Raw genomic sequence first — 21043 nt, 5'->3', positions numbered from 1 at the left:
AAGGTGGGTCACGATACATGACCAAGAACTGAAAGGAGCTCCTGGATTGTGTGAGGTGTTAGTAGCTTGGGTCCAGAATACAAATACAGGTGGCTGCAGTTACTGTAGCTCTCCTGGAACTTCAACAGCAGTCTTCTGTCCTATGTGGTTGCTGTCTTCTGTGTTTCATACCACTGTAAAAATTAAAACTAATGTTGGAAACAACAGCTCTCAAACAGAAGAAGCTACAGGCTTGATGCTGGATGTCTGTTACTCACTATATAAAGAAATTAAACCCAACAGGACTGACTGTGCTCCTTCATATTAAATAAATTCTCTATTTAGGATTTACAGAAGAAATTAATCATAGCTCCTCATGTTTTTCAAACTTGCTGCAAATACTCAGTTGTCTGTTCTGCTCTTATTTTGAAAGGAAATATGTTTACAATTTATTGACTTAATCCCCAGTTAGCCGAATTTGGTAGACGGATAAAATTTTAATGATGAAAAGGATTACAACTTAATAGCAATAGATAATACTTCTGAATATTGTGTAAAGTGTTGTAAACATGAAATGGAACATGGGAACGTGAAATAGGCTTATTTTTAGTTCTGTTCTTAATTCAGCCAAGCATGAATTGATTAAATACTGTACTCCTTGTCTTATAGCGGCTTTGGCTTTCACATCAGTTTCACCAGAATCTTAGCTGTAACTTCATGAAGACTTGTCAGAATTAGTAATTTCAGTGATGGAATAAAGCAATGATAGATAATAAGATATATTGTGTTAAGTGTTATATTTTAGGTAACTTTTCAGGAGAAATATTATACTTGTTAGGTGTTTCTCTGTGATTTCTAAAATATAATACGAGATCTGATTACCAGAAGCTCTTTTTTTTCTTTTCCCCCTCTATAATGGCACCAATCTATTTCTTCTGTTTGTGGGAAGTCTATGGGATTAAAAAAAAAAAATTACTGTACAATTGAACTGAAGTGAATTTTTTTGTAATTAGATGTGAAAGTGTACTGTATTCATTTAGTAATAATTCAGTGAAGAATTCTCCTTGCTAATTCAATAAACACTTCCTGATCCATATTAATTATTGTCCAAGTTGCAGGCTTCCTTGCGTGGGATGGCATTGAGCAGTTGCTAGGAAATGTCAATAGAAATCAGTGTATCTGTGCTGTGTGACGCACAGCTTGCCCAGAGAGGGGTCACTGAGAAAAGTGGATAAGGAATCATTTGACTTCTGTGAAAACATGGGTGACTTTGAGCTCATAAACATGTGCCTGGCAAAGTTTTTGCTCTTGTGTAAGCAGAGAGGTGATGGGGATGTGAGGTTGCTCCTGTACAAACATTTTCTTGGCATTTCTTCAGTAGAACCACACAGTTCATGCTGACTCTTGGGGTGAAAAAATTTTACTTCCGTAAGGAATTTTTTTCTAAGCAAAATTAATAACTGCAGCCTTATTTAAAAGTATTTAAAATAGCCATCTTTCTGTGATGTGAATGATAACTTATATAGCTCAATCGGAAGGTGTTTCTTAGCATCCTTTTGTAAGTGCATGGAGGTAGTACATGAGGGACTAGTGGTTCTGTATCAAGTTAGATAACATGGCAATATTACGATAACATGACAATATTACTGAATTGTTACTCTTCTAATATGAGTGAAAGAAGTTTCTAATGTGCAAATTCAGGGCAAAAGATCTAAAAGTGGATATTGTGGCACAACAAGGATGCATTTGAAAAAAACCAAACTTTTTTCTAGATCATGAGATGGACTGTAGTGCCTGTAAAGTCAGGAAGGCATTGATTGCTTATGCATCAGCTCAGAAAACGAAGGGTGTCCAAGATACTGCTTTGGAACTGGCATAGGTTGTGCAATACTTGTGGCAGATCATGCTGGTCTTGAGCAGCAGCAGCAGAGATGCCTATCTTACCGTAGGCGTGGGACAAATGAAAGCACATCATTTCTTGAGGAACAGGGCCATGTTCAGGGTCTTGCTCAGTGTAGAAGTCACTCATTGAGCACAGCTCACCTCTTCCAACTTTTAAAAACAGGTACTATTTTCAATGATGATTTTTTTTTTTTCCATTTTGCAAGTTAGGATGGGTTGGTGTGTTTAACCTCTATTGTGAAGTGAAGTGAAGTATCTTGCTAATGAGAACTTACCACCTGCATGCTTACCGTGGAGCTTACCCTGCTGTGTGTTGTGCATGCTGAGAATAGCAGTAGTCTAGTGTAATTCCAAGGGAACTTCTTCAGATGGACAGTTCTCAAGTTCATTGAACACAGGAGGAAAATTCCCAATTTGTGAATTTAACTGTGCTATAAATGTTAGGAAAGACTCCGTTACATGCTGCAATGAAAAGAAAGGAAGAAAGGGAGCAGAGAAATCTGAGGTACAGAAAGTGGTTTTTATTAGTGTCTGATTAGATTTTGACTTTTAGAGCCAGAGAAATATTCTGATCAATATGAAAAAAATCATTCCTACAAAAATCTACCCAAATTCTGATTTGGCATTTGCTGGTATCTCTCATTAACTTAGAAGACTATGGATTGGGGAGGAAGATTTTTGTACAGAGTTCTAGGTGTATGCATATGGTCAGTATATACATATATGTGTGTGATGATTTTATCATTTGTATTCTTGCCTTTCTTGTTTATAGCTGGAGTAATGGGATGGCTGGATTATTCTGAAGGCTCTTGGTGACAGGATTTGGATGAGTGAATTAAGTAGAAAGTATCTGCCAGAGGTTAAGCTGAGCTCTTAATTGTATTGTTTCTGTCAGTTGAGATTAACCCATAGAGTAGCTATCCTCTTACTTTGGTGCAAACTTACAGTGTTTTCTGCCCTGACTTACAGAAAGGACGCATAGCAAAACAGTGAAGTAAAAAACCCAACCCTTTCTCTCTGTTGTTTGCTCCAGTGTATAGGACACACTGTTGGGAAGCTGAAGGTCTTTATTGCTGATTCTTATGGCAGTAGGAAGAGCACCAAGGTCTCTGTTTAAGTATGTGTTACATTGATCAGTGAAGTTTTTGAGAAAGAAGTCAATGTATTTAATAATCAATATGAGTATTTTCTTATCACTCAAACTGTATCAAATTATTTCATATTTACTGGGAGCCAAGAACTGAGGAAATCCTTGAACTGGAGAAAAGAAGGGAAAGGGCATACATAATACATCTCTATTTTTTGTTTGTTTTTCTCTGGGAAAATTGTGATCTGTGAGATGCCTTAATTTTACAAGGGGAATAACCATTTTGAAAAGTAAACTGGACTTTTGCACTCCATGAGAGAATACAAAAATACAGGTCACTATTCTGAGATGGAGAGGTGAAACAATTTCAGTTGCAGAACTGATTACTTGCATTTTAAAGTGACAAAGCAGAAAATCTGATAAAGCTGGTAGGCATTCTTATTAAAACTTAGCTTTCTAAAATAAAAATTATTTTTAAAGAGGAATTGCAGCAGCTGGCTTCAAATGCATAGCCTACTGATTCTTGAGTGGATGGCATCTGAATTGAGGAAAGCTTACCAGTTTACCAGTATATTTTGTTCTGTTTTTTTCACTTCTCAGTTTTAATTACATATATGGAAATACGTTGGTTCGCTTAAATCAGGTATCATGGACATTAGCAATAAGTATGAGAAGAGTTTACAAAAGCTTCCAGCAGTTCTCGGCTGCCATTAAAGTTGAAAAGGAAATTGGAGAGAACTGTTCTACAGTTTAGTATGTTTGTATATCCTGACTGTTGTACTTCCTCTGCCTGGAGAACTAACGATTCCTAATATTTTCTTGTTTTTTTCCAACATTAAAAAAAAAAATAATTCTTCAAACATTTTTTTCAGTTCTATGTTATACCTCCAGATTGATAATAGATGCAGAGTCTTATAAGGACAGACAGTTAGCTCAGCCAGCAGCCAATTCCAATCTTTCTTAGTCACTGGAAACATTGTGGAATGTGGGCTTTCTCCTTCTGCTGCTGCTTTCACAGCTCCAGCCTCCACAGGGGCCTCCTGGCAGATCAGAAGCTTCGTGTTTGTGCATATATGTGCTTATGTTGGTTGAGAGTGCAGAAGCTTATTTTACAAAATGAGGCTTATAAGTTCCTGTAGCACATCCTCAGAGATCCGTGTCTTGTCAGGAGTTGAGTAGGAGAGGTAAGAGTAGGAGCACTGAACAAGTCAGTGATAGACTACACTGGCAATGTAGAAAGCTATGGGATAGATTTGTTGCCCTGCATTGTTATATAAACATTTTATGTATTGACTGCAATGGCAGGGCAGGGAAACAACCCCTTTCCTTAATTTAGGGCATATCATTTCAACACAAACATGTTTTTTCCTTCTGCTCTGCCTGAGGCAAGAGCTGGTAGTGCTAATTATCATATTTACTAAAGGAAATGCTATTGGTGATATCTCTTGGTCTTCACACACAGTTCCCCTTTCTCTCTCTTTTCAATGCCCTGAGGGTGACTGCTGTAGAGTATAATTGCTTGATTTGGTGCATCGAGAGAGAGGATCTGACACGCCACCCTGCACTTGTTTGTTCGCAGCCTGTTTGGCAGTGACAGAAACCAAGCGGAGGTCGTATGAGTCCAGCGGCTACATTACACTGGGTTCCTTTCATGCCTTCTGTGTGAATAGGCGTGAGTGCTGTACCAAAAGGCATGGAATTAATATGTGATTTTTATGGAGGTGCATCTAAATGACACACACTGAGGACCTCCCTCCTCTCCAAAGCTGGAAACGTGACGTGTTATGATTTTAGGGCAGGTGGGAACGGCTGACTACAGGTGGCTGGAAGAAGGTTCAAATGAAAGGGTGTTGATGAGAGGGACTTTGGGGAACAACAGTTGTAGGCCTGATTCTAGAAAACCCTGTACCTGCCTTTTGCATGACACAAGCCAGGTGATCTACCAGGGAAAGCTAAGTTTAACAGTCATACAAAAAGCTGTTGAAGACATGTTACCTAGTATAAAAACCTGACACCCTAAAGAGTTAGGGGTGTCTTCTTGCATGCTTCTGTTTGTGTTTTCATTTAGGTGTGTACTTGCTGGGATGGTTTGTCTCCCCAGCATTGTTTAGGCTGAAGTGTAGTTAATGAGCCTGCTGTTTTATGGTAACAGGCTGTCGCACACCGAGGGAGACAGAGTAGGACCCAGAACTGCACTTAAACATTTAGTTTATTACCTGTAATGTTACAATTCTAAGTCAAGGGTATAAGCTTAAGGCTAGACCAATAGCATCTTATAAGGGTTTGTGAGGGACTGTATCACCTATAAAGACTTTTTAGATGTTTCAATGAGGCTGCTGCACGTGAAGTTTTTGCAGAAGCTCTGGTGCTTGGAGGGATTGGATCCATGATATTATGTTGACATCGGTGGGGGTCTCAGACCGGCTGAAAGGGAGCTCTGATTATGACTTGCTCCTATCACCTCTTATAGTCTCTTCTGGAGTGATAACATCTGGGGTATCAGTCGGTCCAGCTCCTTATCTTCTTTACCTTAGGTCTGTGGCACCGCTGGTAAGGGACACAGTGGGTTGCTTAGTCCTCTGCCAGCGCAACCTCCACCAACATGTAGGGATCTGAAAAACTCCAGGGTCATATGTCAAGCCATTTCCAACATACAAACCCCACAGTTTCCACATCCATAAGTCATCCAAGTACAACTTATATTGGTTTCTGTTCATAAACCTTATTAATACTTCTGCTTTCAGGATCACCTCGGATTCTTTGTTCTGTGGCTATGGTGTAACCCTGCATACTTGCATTGATAGGTGGGAGGAGGTGACCAGGGGCCAGTTTGGTCACCCTGATAGGGAAACGAGTGGTGGAGACATAATGGCTAGCTCATTCTCCCCTGCTCATCCTTGCTGCACACATGGGCTTTGATGTGGCCGCTGATGTGGAGTGGCCACCAAACCTCTATCTCACTCCCCTCCACTGCACGACTCAGCGAAGCAGCAGCCCTCTTCAGCAGCTTCAAGGGGAGTGATATGTCACAGGCACAGCTGCATACTGAGAGTAATGGGTCCATGGACAAAGATCTTGAGAAACCAATTTAATTGCTGAGCGTTGGTAGGGCACAACAAGGTCTTAGACAGGAGCTGTAATGCATGGTACAACTCTTATAGCCGAACACGGCCAGTGTTGATGTGACTTTTGAAGGAAAAGCCTGCAATCGTTTAGCAGGCTACAGCCATACTAGTGCTGGGCATTTTAGATCTTTGTAGAGATAAAGAATGGAGGAAAACTTACAGAAAGCAATTACATCCTTCCTGAGAATGCTTTATTAAATGTCTTAAAAATCTCATTTTGCCTTTCTGCGTATTCCATCAACTTGCTAGCTCACTGGCTAATGCATGCAATTCCAAGGCTCTCTTCTGTTGTCTTTCCAGTGAATAAATTTTGAGCTTATAGGGGAGATTTTTTTAGTCCTTAGTATATGTTACTGTGTTTGGATTGTTAAATCCCATTCCATCTGTATGTACCATATGTTCAGCCCTCCTACTGTTCCAATTTGTTTGTGGTCACCTTTTTTTCCACTATGTGACAGAAAGGACGTGAGGTACTACTGAAGGATTCTGGCTGGTAGGTCCACAGTCGTGGTGACGGTTGTGTGTGGCTGAAGACCTTTTCTTTCACTCTTTCTCTGCGTAGCCCAATGAGGGATTAATTGTAGTGTTTGTGCAGCAGGGAAGGACCAAATTTAGAGGTCTCTTACTGTCTCCTGATGAAGAAATATCTAAAAGTATGCAAATATAATTAAAGGAAAATAATTCATGCTCTAAAAGGTTTCTTGAGTCCTTGTAGTGGATCAAGTACATACAGCACAAGTTAATGAGGAAATTTCCCAGGCTGAGTGTTTTGAAATGGAAGAGAGGGAAAGCAAAGCATTCTGGATTTTCCTGGGCATGTTAGTTGAGATACAAACAGCTTCAGTTGTTTCAAAAATAAGTCAATAGATGAAATTATTCAGAAACGGAGAGAAGATATTTAATATTGCTCAATTAATTTTTGGGGATTTTTTTTTTTTTGATATGTGTGCTTACATTTACTTCTTGTTTAGAAGTAGCTTCCAAATGTAATAGCTCTTAAACAAAAGTAGGGCTGAAAGCTAGAGAAGCTATGTTAAGAGTGGTTTTCTTTCCAAATTCTTCTCTGGTAAAGCATGCTATTGCCTTTAAAGTTATCTCCTCTCCTGTTGTGTGTTTGTGTCACAGTTAGTGGCTGGAAAGTGAAACTCTGACGCTATTGTCTTTGGGTACAACTTAAGCAGTGTTTTTCAGATCATGGAAAGCTTCAGTAATGTTTTTCAGAGAAGTTTGGTTTTTTTGTATATAGTGTTATGCTTGCACTTTTGCGCTACAAAATGTTTATTTTCTCTGCTATCTTGGATTCAAATTGCAGTGCAGAGCAGGAGGTTTAGTAAGTTGACGCTGTGCACATCTTTACACTTACACTAAAGTTTTTGCTCTTGCTCTACCAGGGCACCTTCTTTATATTGGTGTTTTTAGCAGCATTTAATTGTGTCTGGTTTGCAGCTGAGATGTACCTTCTTTGCGGTATAAATGCATCATTAGAATAAATTGTTACATGTGTAGTGTGGAGTGGCTCCTTTAGAAGATTAAGACTTTTAAGCAATGGAATTTCTATCTTGTGCTCTTGCAGCTCTTTCCATCACAGACTTGTTAGAACACAAGTTTCTTGATCTCCTTCTGTCCTTAGCTTTAATATTGGTGATGAGAAGTCTGCTGTCAGGGGCGGTCAGGAGTCTTTCTGAGCCCATCAGTCTGACAGAGGTCTGGTTTGTGCCCTAATGCATTGCTCTTGTGTAGCGTGCCCAAAGCAACGCTGTTCCAACAGGATCTTCTGGGACTCTTAAAGGCGGAGCTCTTTATAGTTGTGTTATCTTCCAGTTGATCAAGCCAAATGCAGTGGGTTTTGCCTGGAAGGCTGGAGTTGAGTCTGTGGATTGCAGAGGTCCCTTTTGAGGTTCTGTGTAGGCGTCTGTTCCATGGGAATCCACTAAAGTTGTTTAAATCAGTTTGCTGCTGGTGCTCAGTAGTAAAAACTAAGCGCTTTCTTCTTCTTTGTAACTGTGCAGCTGGGCATGGAAACTTACCCAGTATCCATATTTTTATGGTTAAATGGTTGCTTTGTGCTGTTCATGTACCTTGTGCCTTGAAACCCTTCTGGGGCTGAGCGGAAAGTAGGAAAATACTTTTTCTATGTAAGGAGGAGTTGCAATTGCTGGACCAATTTAAAATGATGGGTGAATGCAGAAAATCAAACCAGGTCTAATTCTGTATCCACAGTTCTTGGGGTTTTTTGCTGTTTTTTTTTTTTTTGTGGGGTTTTTTTGATTTTCTTGGTTTTTTTTTTTTTTTTTGTGGAGATAGTTGTTGGGGTTTCTTATTTGTGGTGGTGAGGTTGTTTTTTTTTATTTGTGAACCTATTTGAAAACTGAGGCGTGACATGAAGACTTTATGTTTAAGAACTTTCTAGTGTTTCCAAGATTTTCTTAAAAATGGTCTTGAGGTACTGTCCTCTTTGGTGCAATGCCTATCTACAAATTAACAGGGTGGGACCTTAAAAGCAGCTGCTCTGCTTTTATGGATAAGGAGAAAATGAGATTATCTGGTTGGCACATGCACTGTCTCTTGCAAGTCATCTTTACAACACCAGAGCAAGACCTCCTTCGTCCTGAAAGAGTGATAGGCAAAGACTGACTGACTGCAAGAGCACAGCTCTGCAAAACAGAAGGATCTTAGTGAGGCAGCATCATTTGCTTTTTATAGCTTTTCTCTTAGGGAACCATCTGTACGTACTACATTTCCACATCCCTCAAAGAATTTTTCTAATCCTTGTTTTCCTTATGTGTGCCCACAGGAGGGGTTTGTGTTTGTGCAAACCAGAGAAGTGTAACAGTAGGCAAAGGTAATAGATTTGTGAACTGTAGTTTATGGAAATAATATAGTTCAGAGTGTGTCAGCAAGCTTTTTATATGATCTAGGTAATATTGCTCATACTGTTGGTCAAGCTGAAATTACGTGAGAATAGGCTTTGCCACAGTGAATTGGAAATCTTACAGTGTAGCTCTGTTTCTTCAATGTGTTTATTTTTAAAACAATTTTAACACCTTCAAATTAAATTGCCATGATAGAATTGTACGTGTCTCCAGCTCAAGCCCAGCAAAGGTGTTGGCAGCAAAACCTCCCCAGACTGCCATGTCACATTAAGCAACTGTGATTTGAAGGGGCGCCTTTACAGAGGTGAAGAGCATTTTGCCTACATGTTTGGTCAAGCCTCTGATGCCTCTTTTAAGAATGACAAATAATAGTGGTGCTTTTGATGCTGTCTGGAAACTAGACAAAGGGTCAGCAGGCTGTTTCGTTCAGACAAAGATGTTTTATAGCTGTTTTCTTTTCCACTGCCAAATGGTGGAACTTTTTCCTAAGAATAAAACCTTCAGGTAAACAGCATTTGTGACCATTTGTTGCCTCTGGTTTGTTCCGTGTTACTAGTGTTTCAAAAGAAATCGAAATTACTGTTTTCTTTACTTCGCCCCCTGCCAAGTAGTGTTATTGCAGAAATGACAACTTGATATTAACTCCTGCAAGTTTTACTTTTATTAGGGATGAGAAGGATATCCTGTAGTATAAAATAGCTAATAAAGCATTGGTTAATTTTGATGTAAGTAAAAATTTGGCTTAATTTTGTAAATAATCTTGTATAGTTTATGTCATGGATGTAAATAGTGGTTTCTAGGGGTAATAAGCAATGTGCTGCAAGACAAAATGCAGGGCTGAAAGACCTTGTTGTCTGGACAGTATTTTTCAAAGCTCTGGTCCACAGATCTTCTGATGCCCATGGAAGCTGCACTGAGAAGTCCACAGAACCATGTTTCAAACTTAATCTGAATTTTTTTAGTTCTGGGCAGTTAGTGTAACACGTAAGAAATGTTGAGGTTTGACAGTGACTAAAACTGCTGCTGTGTTTAGAGGTGTTGTCTTGTATTGCAAAGACTGCAAGGTGCAAAACGATAGTTTTGTTTAGTACTTATAGGATGTGTGTCTTGTGATTCGGCTTTGTGCATCTGGCTTGCTGATAGAAACTGTGTGTAGGTATTGGAAAATAATGTAGATGCCTGTCTGATTGTTGTTTTTTCTTTAATCCCTCCCGCCCCCCATCTCCCTGAAAAATGAGACTATGAACAGGCGTGCACACACACAGCTGGTATGACTTTTGAGGTTATGCTTTTGCTTGTGTTGACAAAGTAGTACTGGTCTCTGCACGCTCTCGACTAGACCTTTGTAAAGTGAAGAGTTACTAGGCTGTCAAATAACTTAATAAACCTACTACACCCCCTCATTTGTCCTTTTCTTCCCTTCACCCCCTCAATGCTTGGTGCAGTGACTATTAGAAGTTGATTTATTTATATATTAACATGTGCTTTAGACGTATATTTGCTATTACAGAATTTATAGTTCTGAGTTGGATTTGACCCGGGGAGAGGTTTGATAGGCTACACAGTCACATCATACCAAGGTTAGGATTTTGAATACCTGATCTCAGCTTCTGGCATGTTATTAAATTGCAGTGAATCACTTCCCACCTTTTCAAGCTATAATTTCCTCATATACCTGGTGCCAGTTTCCTTGTAAATGCCTTTGAACATCTTACTGTGGGGGACCTCCAAGAAAAAGAACCAGGAATGAGCATTTGGTGAAGGTCAGAGGTAATAAAGCTATTGTAGAACTTGCTGGAAAAAGCTCTGCGTGCACTTGCGGATTGGATATGTGTTCACCATTAACTCTGTGTTCATTCTCTTATCAGTGCTGGTTGATTTTTTTTTTTAGGTAGAAGCCAGATTAAACTGTTTGGCCCAAGTTTGTCTGTAAAGCTGATAGTGCTCACTTAGTGTCCCTGTCTGACTAGACTGGTTCAATCTTTTCATGCTTCTCTGATCCTCCAAATGCATTCGTTTCTCTGAGAAGTGAAGAGGATGAATCTATGTATGGTCCATTGAAACAGCCTGGTGTGTGGCAGTCTCTGTAGCTGGGACAGATTTTGCATCTCCCTTTCCATAGACCACGACCACAATTGGGAGCTGGGACTGCTTTCTGAAAAGGAAATGCTGAGCCTTCAGAGTATTGTGCTGTGTTGACCTGCTTGTGGTTCCTGGCTCTTCACTCTTTATGTTCTCAGCTACTTAAATCAATTGTGTAGGCAATATAATTACCCATTTGTTAGTAAGGAAAAAGACTAGCTCAGATCCTTTTTGCTGTATCAAATGCCTGAATTAGATGTTACAACTTCACTGCTTGTAACTGAAACAAGTGAGCATTTGTGTATTGGTTTCATAATGAGAATTTCATGTACGCTCGTTTTTGTGGGGGTTTTTGTGTGCGTACTTTTTTGTTGTTTTTTCTTTGTTTTAAACCTACACTTTTAATGGAACAGTAGCTTCAGAAAAAGAATATGATGAATGGTAGGGTGGTTTGGGGCAAATGAGATCAGTGCAGCAGAAGAAAGAGGACAGCTGGTGGTGGTCTTGCTGTCCTCTGGGCTAGGCAGCTGCTACCCTGGGCAGTGAGACACACCTCGAAAATAACCTATTTGCAATGCTGCTTCCAGACACTTCACCCCAGCTTGAAGCAGACTATGCTTTCTTTGCCTTCATACTTTTTCTTACTTGCATGCCAGAATGAGAAGACTTAGGTCTCTGCATTGTCAAACGGGCTAAGAATGATTAGAGTACTGACATAGTATGTGGAATTCGGACTTGGGTGGTTTTTTTCAGCTACCTTATTTTCATTTTGCACTTTGCTCCTGCATGTAGTTGTGTGTTAAGCCCATACTGTTTTTATACACTACTACAGAACCACTTACATAATTTTTGGGTGGTTTTAAAAATAGAAACTGACTTCAGGCAGAGAAGCTGCAGTGGAGAGGATTGAGCTAAGGATGGAATGGTATTGATGCAGAGAACAAGGCTGGATAGGAAAAATAGAGGGGATACAGAGCGCTTTATGTAGTTCAGAAGTGAAGGCAGGAAAGAGGCCCATGGAGAGGTGTGTGCAGCAGATTTTCTCAGTTTTCTTGCATAGTCTTCGGGCACAGGACGAGCAGAGAGAGGGAGGACAGTGGAACAAAGAAATAGAGAGTGTGAAGAAGAGTAGAAGAGAAGGGATAGGATCTGTGTGGGATGAATGTACCAAAGTGACAGTGAATGGTGATGTTACTTCAACTCTGCAGGCTTTTAAAATGTTTGTGTGGTACTGATGGGATATCGACCTTAAAGATCTTTTATTTTTGTATGGACCGAAAGGTACTGGTTTTAGGAAATTAGCTAGAACTCATAGAAACAAAAACTATAAACTCCCCAAAGCTTTTATTGAAGAATTTGACAAAGTGATTGCTACGTGTAAGTTGTGTGCTTTAAAAGAAAAAAAAAATCTGCCCAAATAAAGTATTTTTTTAGACAGCAGGACCTGAGTTTAGAGAGTCTCGTTGTGAACCTGGAAGAGTTAAATTTATTTTATCTAGGCCTGAAGGGAGTTGTTGTTCAAAAGTTGGAGCAGGGGAAATAGTCTAATTCATCCTCCTTTTTCTGTTTTCCAGTATATCAATTTCTGTGGACAACAGGAGAGGGACTCCAGTCTTTAGGGACTCTTGCTCCACGTTGATTGGCAGTGCTTACAATTGCACCACCAGAAGGCAATAAAATAAATACATAGAGCAGCAGTAACAGAAAGCAGATGTCTTGCTTTTGCAATTAAAGAACTGGAGAAGGGAGCAATAAGAAAATAATGGTGACTGACTATGCATTTGGGGAGGGAAGTATCCTGCTTTCTTGTCGGACAAAACAGAAAGCCCCATCCTGGTGAAAATGAAAGATACATTAAGAGCCACGGTACCTTGCTTTGGAAATTCGGGTTGTATGTGCTTCATTTTCATTGGAAAGCATCATACTAGGAGTCCTGCAAGGTAGAGCAGACACCTTTTCTTATTGTGTTCTCAGGTCTATTTTTCTGCTTTGGATGATTCCATAGAATCAGTCATGTCTCTGATTCAGCTGAACAAAATATATGGAAACTGGGATCTTTTTTCTTCCACGTGTGTGTGTTGTCCACGTGTGTGTGTTTTGTATTGGGAGGGAAAAGTTATTACTGAGACAGTTATCTGTGGAATATAGTTCAATGTTTTCTTAAAAGCATATAAAATGGAAATAGATTTGACGTCTTTTAGTCTATATTCAGTCTACGTTACTGTGAACCAAAATGAGAGTCACCTACGCAGCGTCTTCATTCATTGACTGTAATAGATTGAGTTTACTTGCTGGTAATGGCTTGAGGCAAAGAAGAAATGGACGTTAGGAGAATGCACTCTTTGTGAGCATTAACAAAAATATGTAAATGTGTATATATGCTTAGAGCAGTTTGCTTTTGCCATAGTCACTACATATGTTTAGCCACACAAAGATGAAGTACTTTAACGGTTTGTGCTAGGAATGGAAGAGTTAGTGGAACTGGAGTGAATGAAAGAAGAACCAGAGCAGACTTCTGGTACCTTCCTTCCCTGTGATACTCGTCCAGGTGAAAGCTGGACAGTTGAGAATGTTTTCTATTTGTTTTGTTTGAAAGAGTGCTAAATGACATATTTAAAGCAGAGAACACACCAGTGGCATGAAGGGAAGAAGAAAACTGTATGAAACTTCATTTTATTTTCTGTTTTGATGCTGCTTCTCTGTCAGGGGTACATAAAAACCAACCAACAACAACGAAGTTCTTTGTGCTCTGACACAGACATTAAGCTCCTTTTTGCCCTTGCTTAAAAAAAAGCAAACAGAAATGAAATACTTCAAAGAGAACAGTGAGTATTCTAACTGAAATCTCTTGAGTGTGTCTGAACACAGAATGCTGCAGAAGTGCTTAGGGAGGAATTGCTCAACTGAGGTTTTAGAGTCAGTTAGGGACTTGTCAGTGCTGCTTTATACATGTACAAAGCTCAGAAGTCCTGTGTTTTCCTGATTGTATTTCAGGATGTGAAATATTCGGCTTCAAGTTGTCCGGATCACTGCTGTGCTTGTCAGTAAAATACTGTACCTTGCATTCCCGTGCTGAACTGTACGGCTTGAATCGCACAGAAGGAAATCTCACTCTCTGAATAGCCTACAGCATATTGCCATGGCAGAAACACCACAGTGCCCATAGGAATCCTGATAGTCTTCTTGCTAACACAGTGCACAGAGTTCTTGTGGCAGCTCAAAGCAAGGGCAGGTGGGAGGTTTTCACACTGCGTAAATACAGGGCTCAGAAAAAAACTCTTGCGAGGAAGCTCTGGTTCTGAACTCTGACAATTTTGACGTGCTTCTTCTGATGCATTTGTATTTTTCTGGGGAAGGTGAAATTAGGTGGCTGCACTGTGGTTCCTTTTAATAGTAGAATCACCAGGGTTGAAAAGACCTCTTGGATCATCGAGTCCAACCATTCCTATCTGCCACTAAACCACTTCCCTGAGCACCTCGTCTACCCGTCTTTTAAACACCTCCAGGGATGGTGAGTCCACTCCCTCCCTGGGCAGCCTCTGCCAGTGCCCAGTGACCCTTTCTGTGAAAAATTTTTTCCTGATATCCAGTCTGACCCTCCCCTGGTGCAACTTGAGGCCATTCCCCCTTGTCCTGTCCCCTGTCACTTGGGAGAAGCAGCCAGCACCCTCCTCTCTACAACCTCCTTTCAGGTAGTTGTAGAGAGCAATAAGGTCTCCCCTCAGCCTCCTCTTCTCAAGGCTAAACAACCCCAGCTCTCTCAGCTGCTCCTCGTAAGACTTGTTCTCCAGCCCCCTTCACCAGCTTCGTTGCTCTTTTTCACACAAATCTTTAATGTGTCCACACGTGGATATATACTGGTTTATGGACATGATACATTAAACAACCTTTTACTGCTTGGCTGTCATAGGTTTGGTGAAAACTGGTGTCAAGTTACTTAGGAATGTCAACTGAGATGAAAAATTCAGTATGTGAAGTAAAATCTGATCACTTTACAGTCAAGCTCCCCTCTCTCAAACTTTTTCTAATATTTGTGTTAGTATTTATCCCAGCACCCTTCAAATGAAATGCTGTGCTATGTTCTACTGTATCCCTAGCAACAAAAACCATTTGCCTCCATGCAGGTGAGATTGGGAATAAGACATGTGCAACCTGAAACACTTACCGATCAATCCACTTCTGAAAACTGGATGTGAGCTTTACAAGTAGGGCAACTGCTACATATTCTCTTAAATAGGTTTCATCTTTATAGAAGATAAATTTGAATGCATTCATTTTGTGTTTGTGAGTAGAAAATCTGTGTCTGAGAAAATATCTGCAAGTTTTTTGCAAGGCTGTAATACTCCAGAGGGATGTTTAAATATTCTTCTGCAAATTACTGTTTAAAAATGAAAAGTATCAAGATTTTACAAGCTCTGCCCCAGATCTGGTGACCATTTATAGTCAAGCTAAGTGGTCTTACTAGATGTCTGTGGAGAATTGAGACTTCTTTTTGCTCTGAAGAGTATTTGTAGATAATGAGGCAAGCTTTCACTTTTTTATTACTCGTTGGAATAATTTAATGGATATAAATGAGTTTTTCCAGACTTAACTGAGATGAGATGTGTATGCCATCTCACCCACTTCTTATGTGCTTCAGATGTGAACAGATTTTCTTTCTGGTTATAAGCAAGCAACACAAGACTGTCTTGGAGACATCTGCAGAAGTGCTGCAAGATAAGCAGGATGTGTCCTGTTTTACTTCTGGTTCTAACAGCAAAAATACAGATGGATTTTTGCTAAGCCCTTTCAACTTTTCTTTAGACTATGCAGGAATTTCTTTCATAATTGTCAAGAAAATCCAAAGTTAATCCTGGTGAGAGGTGTAAATCTCCTCATGAACATCTGTCTTCTGCCAGTGGGGATTACTGAGAACATTCCTGTGTGTTTCATTCCCATAGCAGGCTGTGTTTGTGCAGGGGTGGGCCTTTCTAGGGTATGATTGTAGGAGGTTAGGTTGGTGGTCTGCCCAACTCAGTATTTAGTCTCAAGTAATACAAGTAGAGTTTGTCCACAGAAAGAGTCATTTAAGCAAGAAAGCATACGTACAGTGATTTTTTTTCCCCATTATAATTCCCAGTGAGCAACAGTGTGAAAACTTCCTGAGCTAGAAGCTGTGTCAAATTAATGGAGAGTCCATAGCTATAGAAAAATTATTTTATCTAATCCTTTTTTTTTTTCCTGAATGCCATTAAGCTTTTGATTTTCACAGCAACATGTCTTAAAGTGAGTCCATTCTGAACCTTTTTCTCCTAATGGATCTTGTCCACAGCTCCTGTTTCATCAGCTGCTTGAAAGGCAGTGGGACGGATTTGTGTTTTGGGATATGGAGAGGGCTGAGCGGCATGTAATCTTTGATCCTCTTGACAACTCTGAGAACTCAATTTACTGGTTTTTCTTGACAGGCTTGCCAGAAGCTTGACAATCTCAGTTTTTTAGGTTCTTCAGCTTAGTATAGTACAGTCTCATTACCCAGTCCATAAATTAACATGAGCTTGACCTAGCTTGACATCTGTTTAGTCACCTTCTGAAACCATGACGTAATCTTACCCTTAGGTTGTAACTTCTGCTGAAGGATCAGGACACTTGACTGGTTTAAATTCAATAAAGCTAGTAGATCTGTGCCAGACTTGCAGATGATGTGTATGGCTGCTAAGTTACATTTGTATGCACTTATCAAATTATTTCATTCTAGCTTTCCATGCTTGGTTTTAACAGTACCAGATTAAGCTATTTGCAAAACAGTGTTTTGTACCTCTCTACAAATAACAGTTTGCCCCTTCCAAATGCAGCTTACAGATTTTTTTATAATAATGTAGCTCTTTTTGCCCTCAGTCTTGTTCCTTCAACCTTGATGCCTTTGGCTATGTAAGAAAGAAGGAAAGGAGCTTGTTACTGCAAGAAAGAACTTAACCGCATTTGTCTGAAATTGATTTGGAGACTTGTATAGCTTGATCTCAAGTTTCAAATAATCACTGCAGTCGGGAGGATTACGCACGTTCTCGTGGCAAGCTTTATAACCATAGATAAAAAGCAGTCTCAATACAGGGAAGATGACCTGTTTTAGCTCATGTGATGTGTCGCAGGAGGCTGTACTGACTTTGTAACATCCATCTCTTGTACTTTATAGACAATTAAAGCTACTGAAATATCAGACTATCTTGACCAGCAGTTCTACCTAGGGAAAATTTCCATTTATCTTGTGTTAAAATACAGCCAAGCCTGCAACAGTTCGCTTTGAAGAATTACTGGCATTGTAGTATTGTTTAAGTGCATAGTCATGACTCTTAAAGTCAAAAAGGAGAGTTTCATTCCCAGTTAGTATATATGAACTTCTGGGTGAACTGTGTGGGTGTAGTATTGCATGATCCTTTGGTCAGCTGGCAAAGCACGCTTAAAGGACAAAATTAGAGGGGTGTTAGGGAACTTCAAGGTATTGTGGTGAGCATATTCCACTTGGTATTGAGTTATGCTTTATGGATATTCTTGTAGTATAAAGCTAAACTTGCCACTTAGAGGTGCGTACAAGGAAGAAGGATTCTTGCTTGGAAGATGTTGAAATCACTTCTGGGAAAGCTCTTTAAGTTGTTATTCCTGCTTCCTCCCACTTCCCAGCAGAAAAACACTTTTGTCCTGTTTTGCAAAAGAAGAATCATTAGGATATTTAAATGTTTACACAAATCTTAAGAGGAAGCATACTATGTGCCAGAATAAATCTCTGCACTGCAGTCTGGAGAAACCACAAAGAAAACCAGCGTTTGATGTTTGAATAGCAGTCCATTACGTGCCCTGAAACTAGAGTGAATATAGTTTTTCTTTTTATCCAGCACTTAGCTTTTAAAAACTAAAGGTGAAAGTTGGACAACTGGATATCCAGAGATGTGCTCGGGCACCTACGACATGGTTGTTAAACATTTTACATCATTGATACTGATAGTGGTGATGCTGGGAGGCAGGGGGCTTATTCTATCTGTTCTGCTTGTTTCACTTAGTCTGCATTTTATGTGGAAGCCCTGTACTATTTAGAAGGAAATGAGGCACTCCAAATTGTTTGTGGAACAGAGAATACAGGGATATAACAAAATCATAGGTGCTGTTCCCTTTTCCATCACGGAGGAAAGACCCTGTCTTTTGAGTTTGATGCTTTTATGTCTCTTGTAGGAGAAAGGGAATGTAACTTCCTTTATGAAACACAGAAACACTCAGTATCAGAAAAGTTTTATAAAATGTTGGTGTCGGGGCTTTTAAAAAGTCTTGCTCTTTTAGACCAGCATTATTTTTATTATTATTTTTTCCCCAGAAATCATGGGTTATGTTCTGTTTAAACAACTTTCTGTGTTTCTGTGGACAACGTTGCTAAAAATGATAGCGTATCGTCATGTATTTAGAACTCTTTTTTAATTGCTTTCTTTCATTAGGGGACAGCTGCAAAGACAGTTGTTTTGTGCAGCTAGTGATAATACAACAGTAAAATAATGTATTGCTTGGCTGTGGAGTTTGCTTTGAGTCTGACAAAATCAAAAAGGACCTTACTTGCTTGATGCTAAGAAAGTGACACTAATTGCATCTCCTTTACCTATGCGGAACATCCCTGAATGAGCTGTGCAAGTTTTAAATTCTTCCAGTTACAGTAGTCGAGTTGTAAAAGAAAAAAACCTACGTATATAATTTAAAACTCTCAGTAAGCCCTAACAGTCCTGATAAAATTCATTATCTGACAAAGGGAATTGATCAATATCTGTGCTTAAAGTAAATAATAAATCTATAAATTTATAGTTCCAGCTCTGATATATTTTTATTTTTTTCTCTTTAGTTCCTTGGCATCGCATTTCTTGGGATTGGATTGTGGGCATGGAATGAAAAGGTAAGTTGAATATAGCACCAAACTCCATGTTTTTCTTCTTACTCTTTCTCTGATGAAAATATTGGGATAGTAATATGGCGCACATTTTATGTGTTCACACACAGTTTTTGCCGAAACAAAATCTAACTACTCTGTCAAATAAAACCTTGGCTTGGCTCACCTAGAGGAAGATCCTTGGCATCTTTCCCAAGAATGCCTTGGCAAGAAAGCACAGCTGACACTTGCACATAAAATAACCATTTCAATCCATGCATACTCAAACTACAGCTGAGATACTAGAACACTCGACTGAAGACAATATTGACAGTGTGTGTCTGCTGCAGTGTCCCCAAGAATGGAGAGCGAGATAGGGCAGCTTCCTGAAAATAAGCCTTCTTGGCTTTGCCTTAACGTAGCATGCTAATTGCTATTCCACTTAAACAAAACAAAACAAAAACAATACCAGAAAAAAAAACCCAAACCAAACAAATCCAAAACCAACTGAACCCCAAAAACCAGGCCAAAGATGAGACAGAATAGCTGTTGTGTTTTGTTGTGCAATTAAAACCGTCCTTGGAACACTGTCTGTTGCAAGACTGCAAAATCAGCTGGGAAATGGGAAGAAAGTGGCACGGGAAGAGAGAACATTCGTGAAGCAGAGCCTAATTTTTAGTTTGCTTGCTGCAGAATTTGGGAAGAAGATAAACTATCAAGACATAACATACAAAACAAGTCAGTATATATTGGGTTACTGGATGAAGAGTTTGGCTTTCTGAAAGACAACAGCTAAAATTAAAGCCAGAGTTTCCTTTTCTTCTTTGTTTAAAAGATTCAGTATAATAAAACCTGACTGATAACAATGGTGTTATGATATTCAGTTACATAATGTTTTTTGTCTCCTTTTAATGGAAAACATTGACTGAGTTACAAATTTATGTTCACTTCGGCCATAATAACTGGCGCTTGCAGCTAAACAAATAACACAATGGAAACACTGGGGTTTTGCCACTTAAAAGCTCTGGATGAATTTTGCTGATTCAGAAGTGAGTTGTTAATTTAGATTCTAATTGCTCTATGCGAGTCCTTTGGATGTAGATTATTGTAAATAGTAGTAGGGCATAAATTACCTCGCACTATATTTCTATTTCTATTTCTATTTCTATTTCTATTTCTATTTCTATTTCTATTTCTATTTCTACTATTTCTATTTTTTCTAATTTTTTTTGTTTGGAAGAGACCTTAAGGATCATCTAGTTCCAACCCCCCTGCCACGGGCAGGGACATCCCACTAGATCAGGCTGCCCAAGGCCCCATCCAGTCTGGCCTTGAACACCTCCAGGAATGGGGCATCCACAGTTTCCCTGGGGAACCTGTGCCAGTGTCTCACCACTACCATAGTGAAGAAATTCTTCCGTATGTCTAGCCTAAATCTGCCCCTCTCCAGTTTATACCCATATATAGCACTGCATACACCCATCCTTATATATATATATATATATATAAAATCTTTATTTACATACCATATGATACTCATGATGGATGGCTTGAGTAGGCTTGGAAAGTGGTTCTGTGAAATAATAATAATTTTTATTCAGCAAAAATGTAAAACCATGTACTCTGAGTATATTTGTAGAGCTTATACCTACATCTAAGCCCCAGAAAAGAACTTTATTTTGTAGTGGGTCTATAGGAGACATTTTAATGTAATGTTAAACACAGGTAACACAAATGATCCCTCTTTAGAATGAATGAGCAGGTAGAGAGAACATAGCTATGTGTATTGAAGACTAAAATATGCCAGTTCTACAGCTGGCAGGTGTTCTGGCAGAGTAATGGTTTGTTAAATTCCACATTTTCTATATGGGAAAGCCTCCTCCCCCCCTCCCCCCTTTCCCTAGGAAAAATGCATTCAGTTCATAATTGCTAATAGCCAGAAGCCAAAGCTCGTGTTTTTACTTGAAATTTGGACACCTGTTATCAAGTCATCTTAAACAATTTTTAATCAGATCCTGAAATTGGGAGAAAATGCCATGTTTTTAAGACAAGCAAATAAAACCACTAGAGCAGTTTAATAAGTATTAGCTCAGGCTCCATACGTAGTAGGTTTTTCTGT

The 21043-nt window shown here is 39.4% G+C and overlaps 1 protein-coding gene across 1 annotated transcript in view; it reads left to right on the top strand.

Annotated features, from left to right (window-relative positions):
- Positions 1 to 21043, top strand: part of TSPAN5 (tetraspanin 5) — a 92365-nt gene that overhangs the window by 46658 nt on the left and 24664 nt on the right. The window contains exon 2 of the mRNA XM_009556411.2: positions 18901 to 18951. Within this exon, the coding sequence (XP_009554706.1) occupies positions 18901 to 18951 (51 nt within the window). The remainder of the gene's footprint in view (positions 1 to 18900; positions 18952 to 21043) is intronic.

This window comes from Cuculus canorus, chromosome 4 (genome assembly GCF_017976375.1).
Source record: "Cuculus canorus isolate bCucCan1 chromosome 4, bCucCan1.pri, whole genome shotgun sequence".
Lineage (NCBI taxonomy): Eukaryota > Metazoa > Chordata > Aves > Cuculiformes > Cuculidae > Cuculus > Cuculus canorus.
Note: the sequence above shows the minus strand (reverse complement) of the source record. Positions and strands in the feature narration are given on the sequence as shown.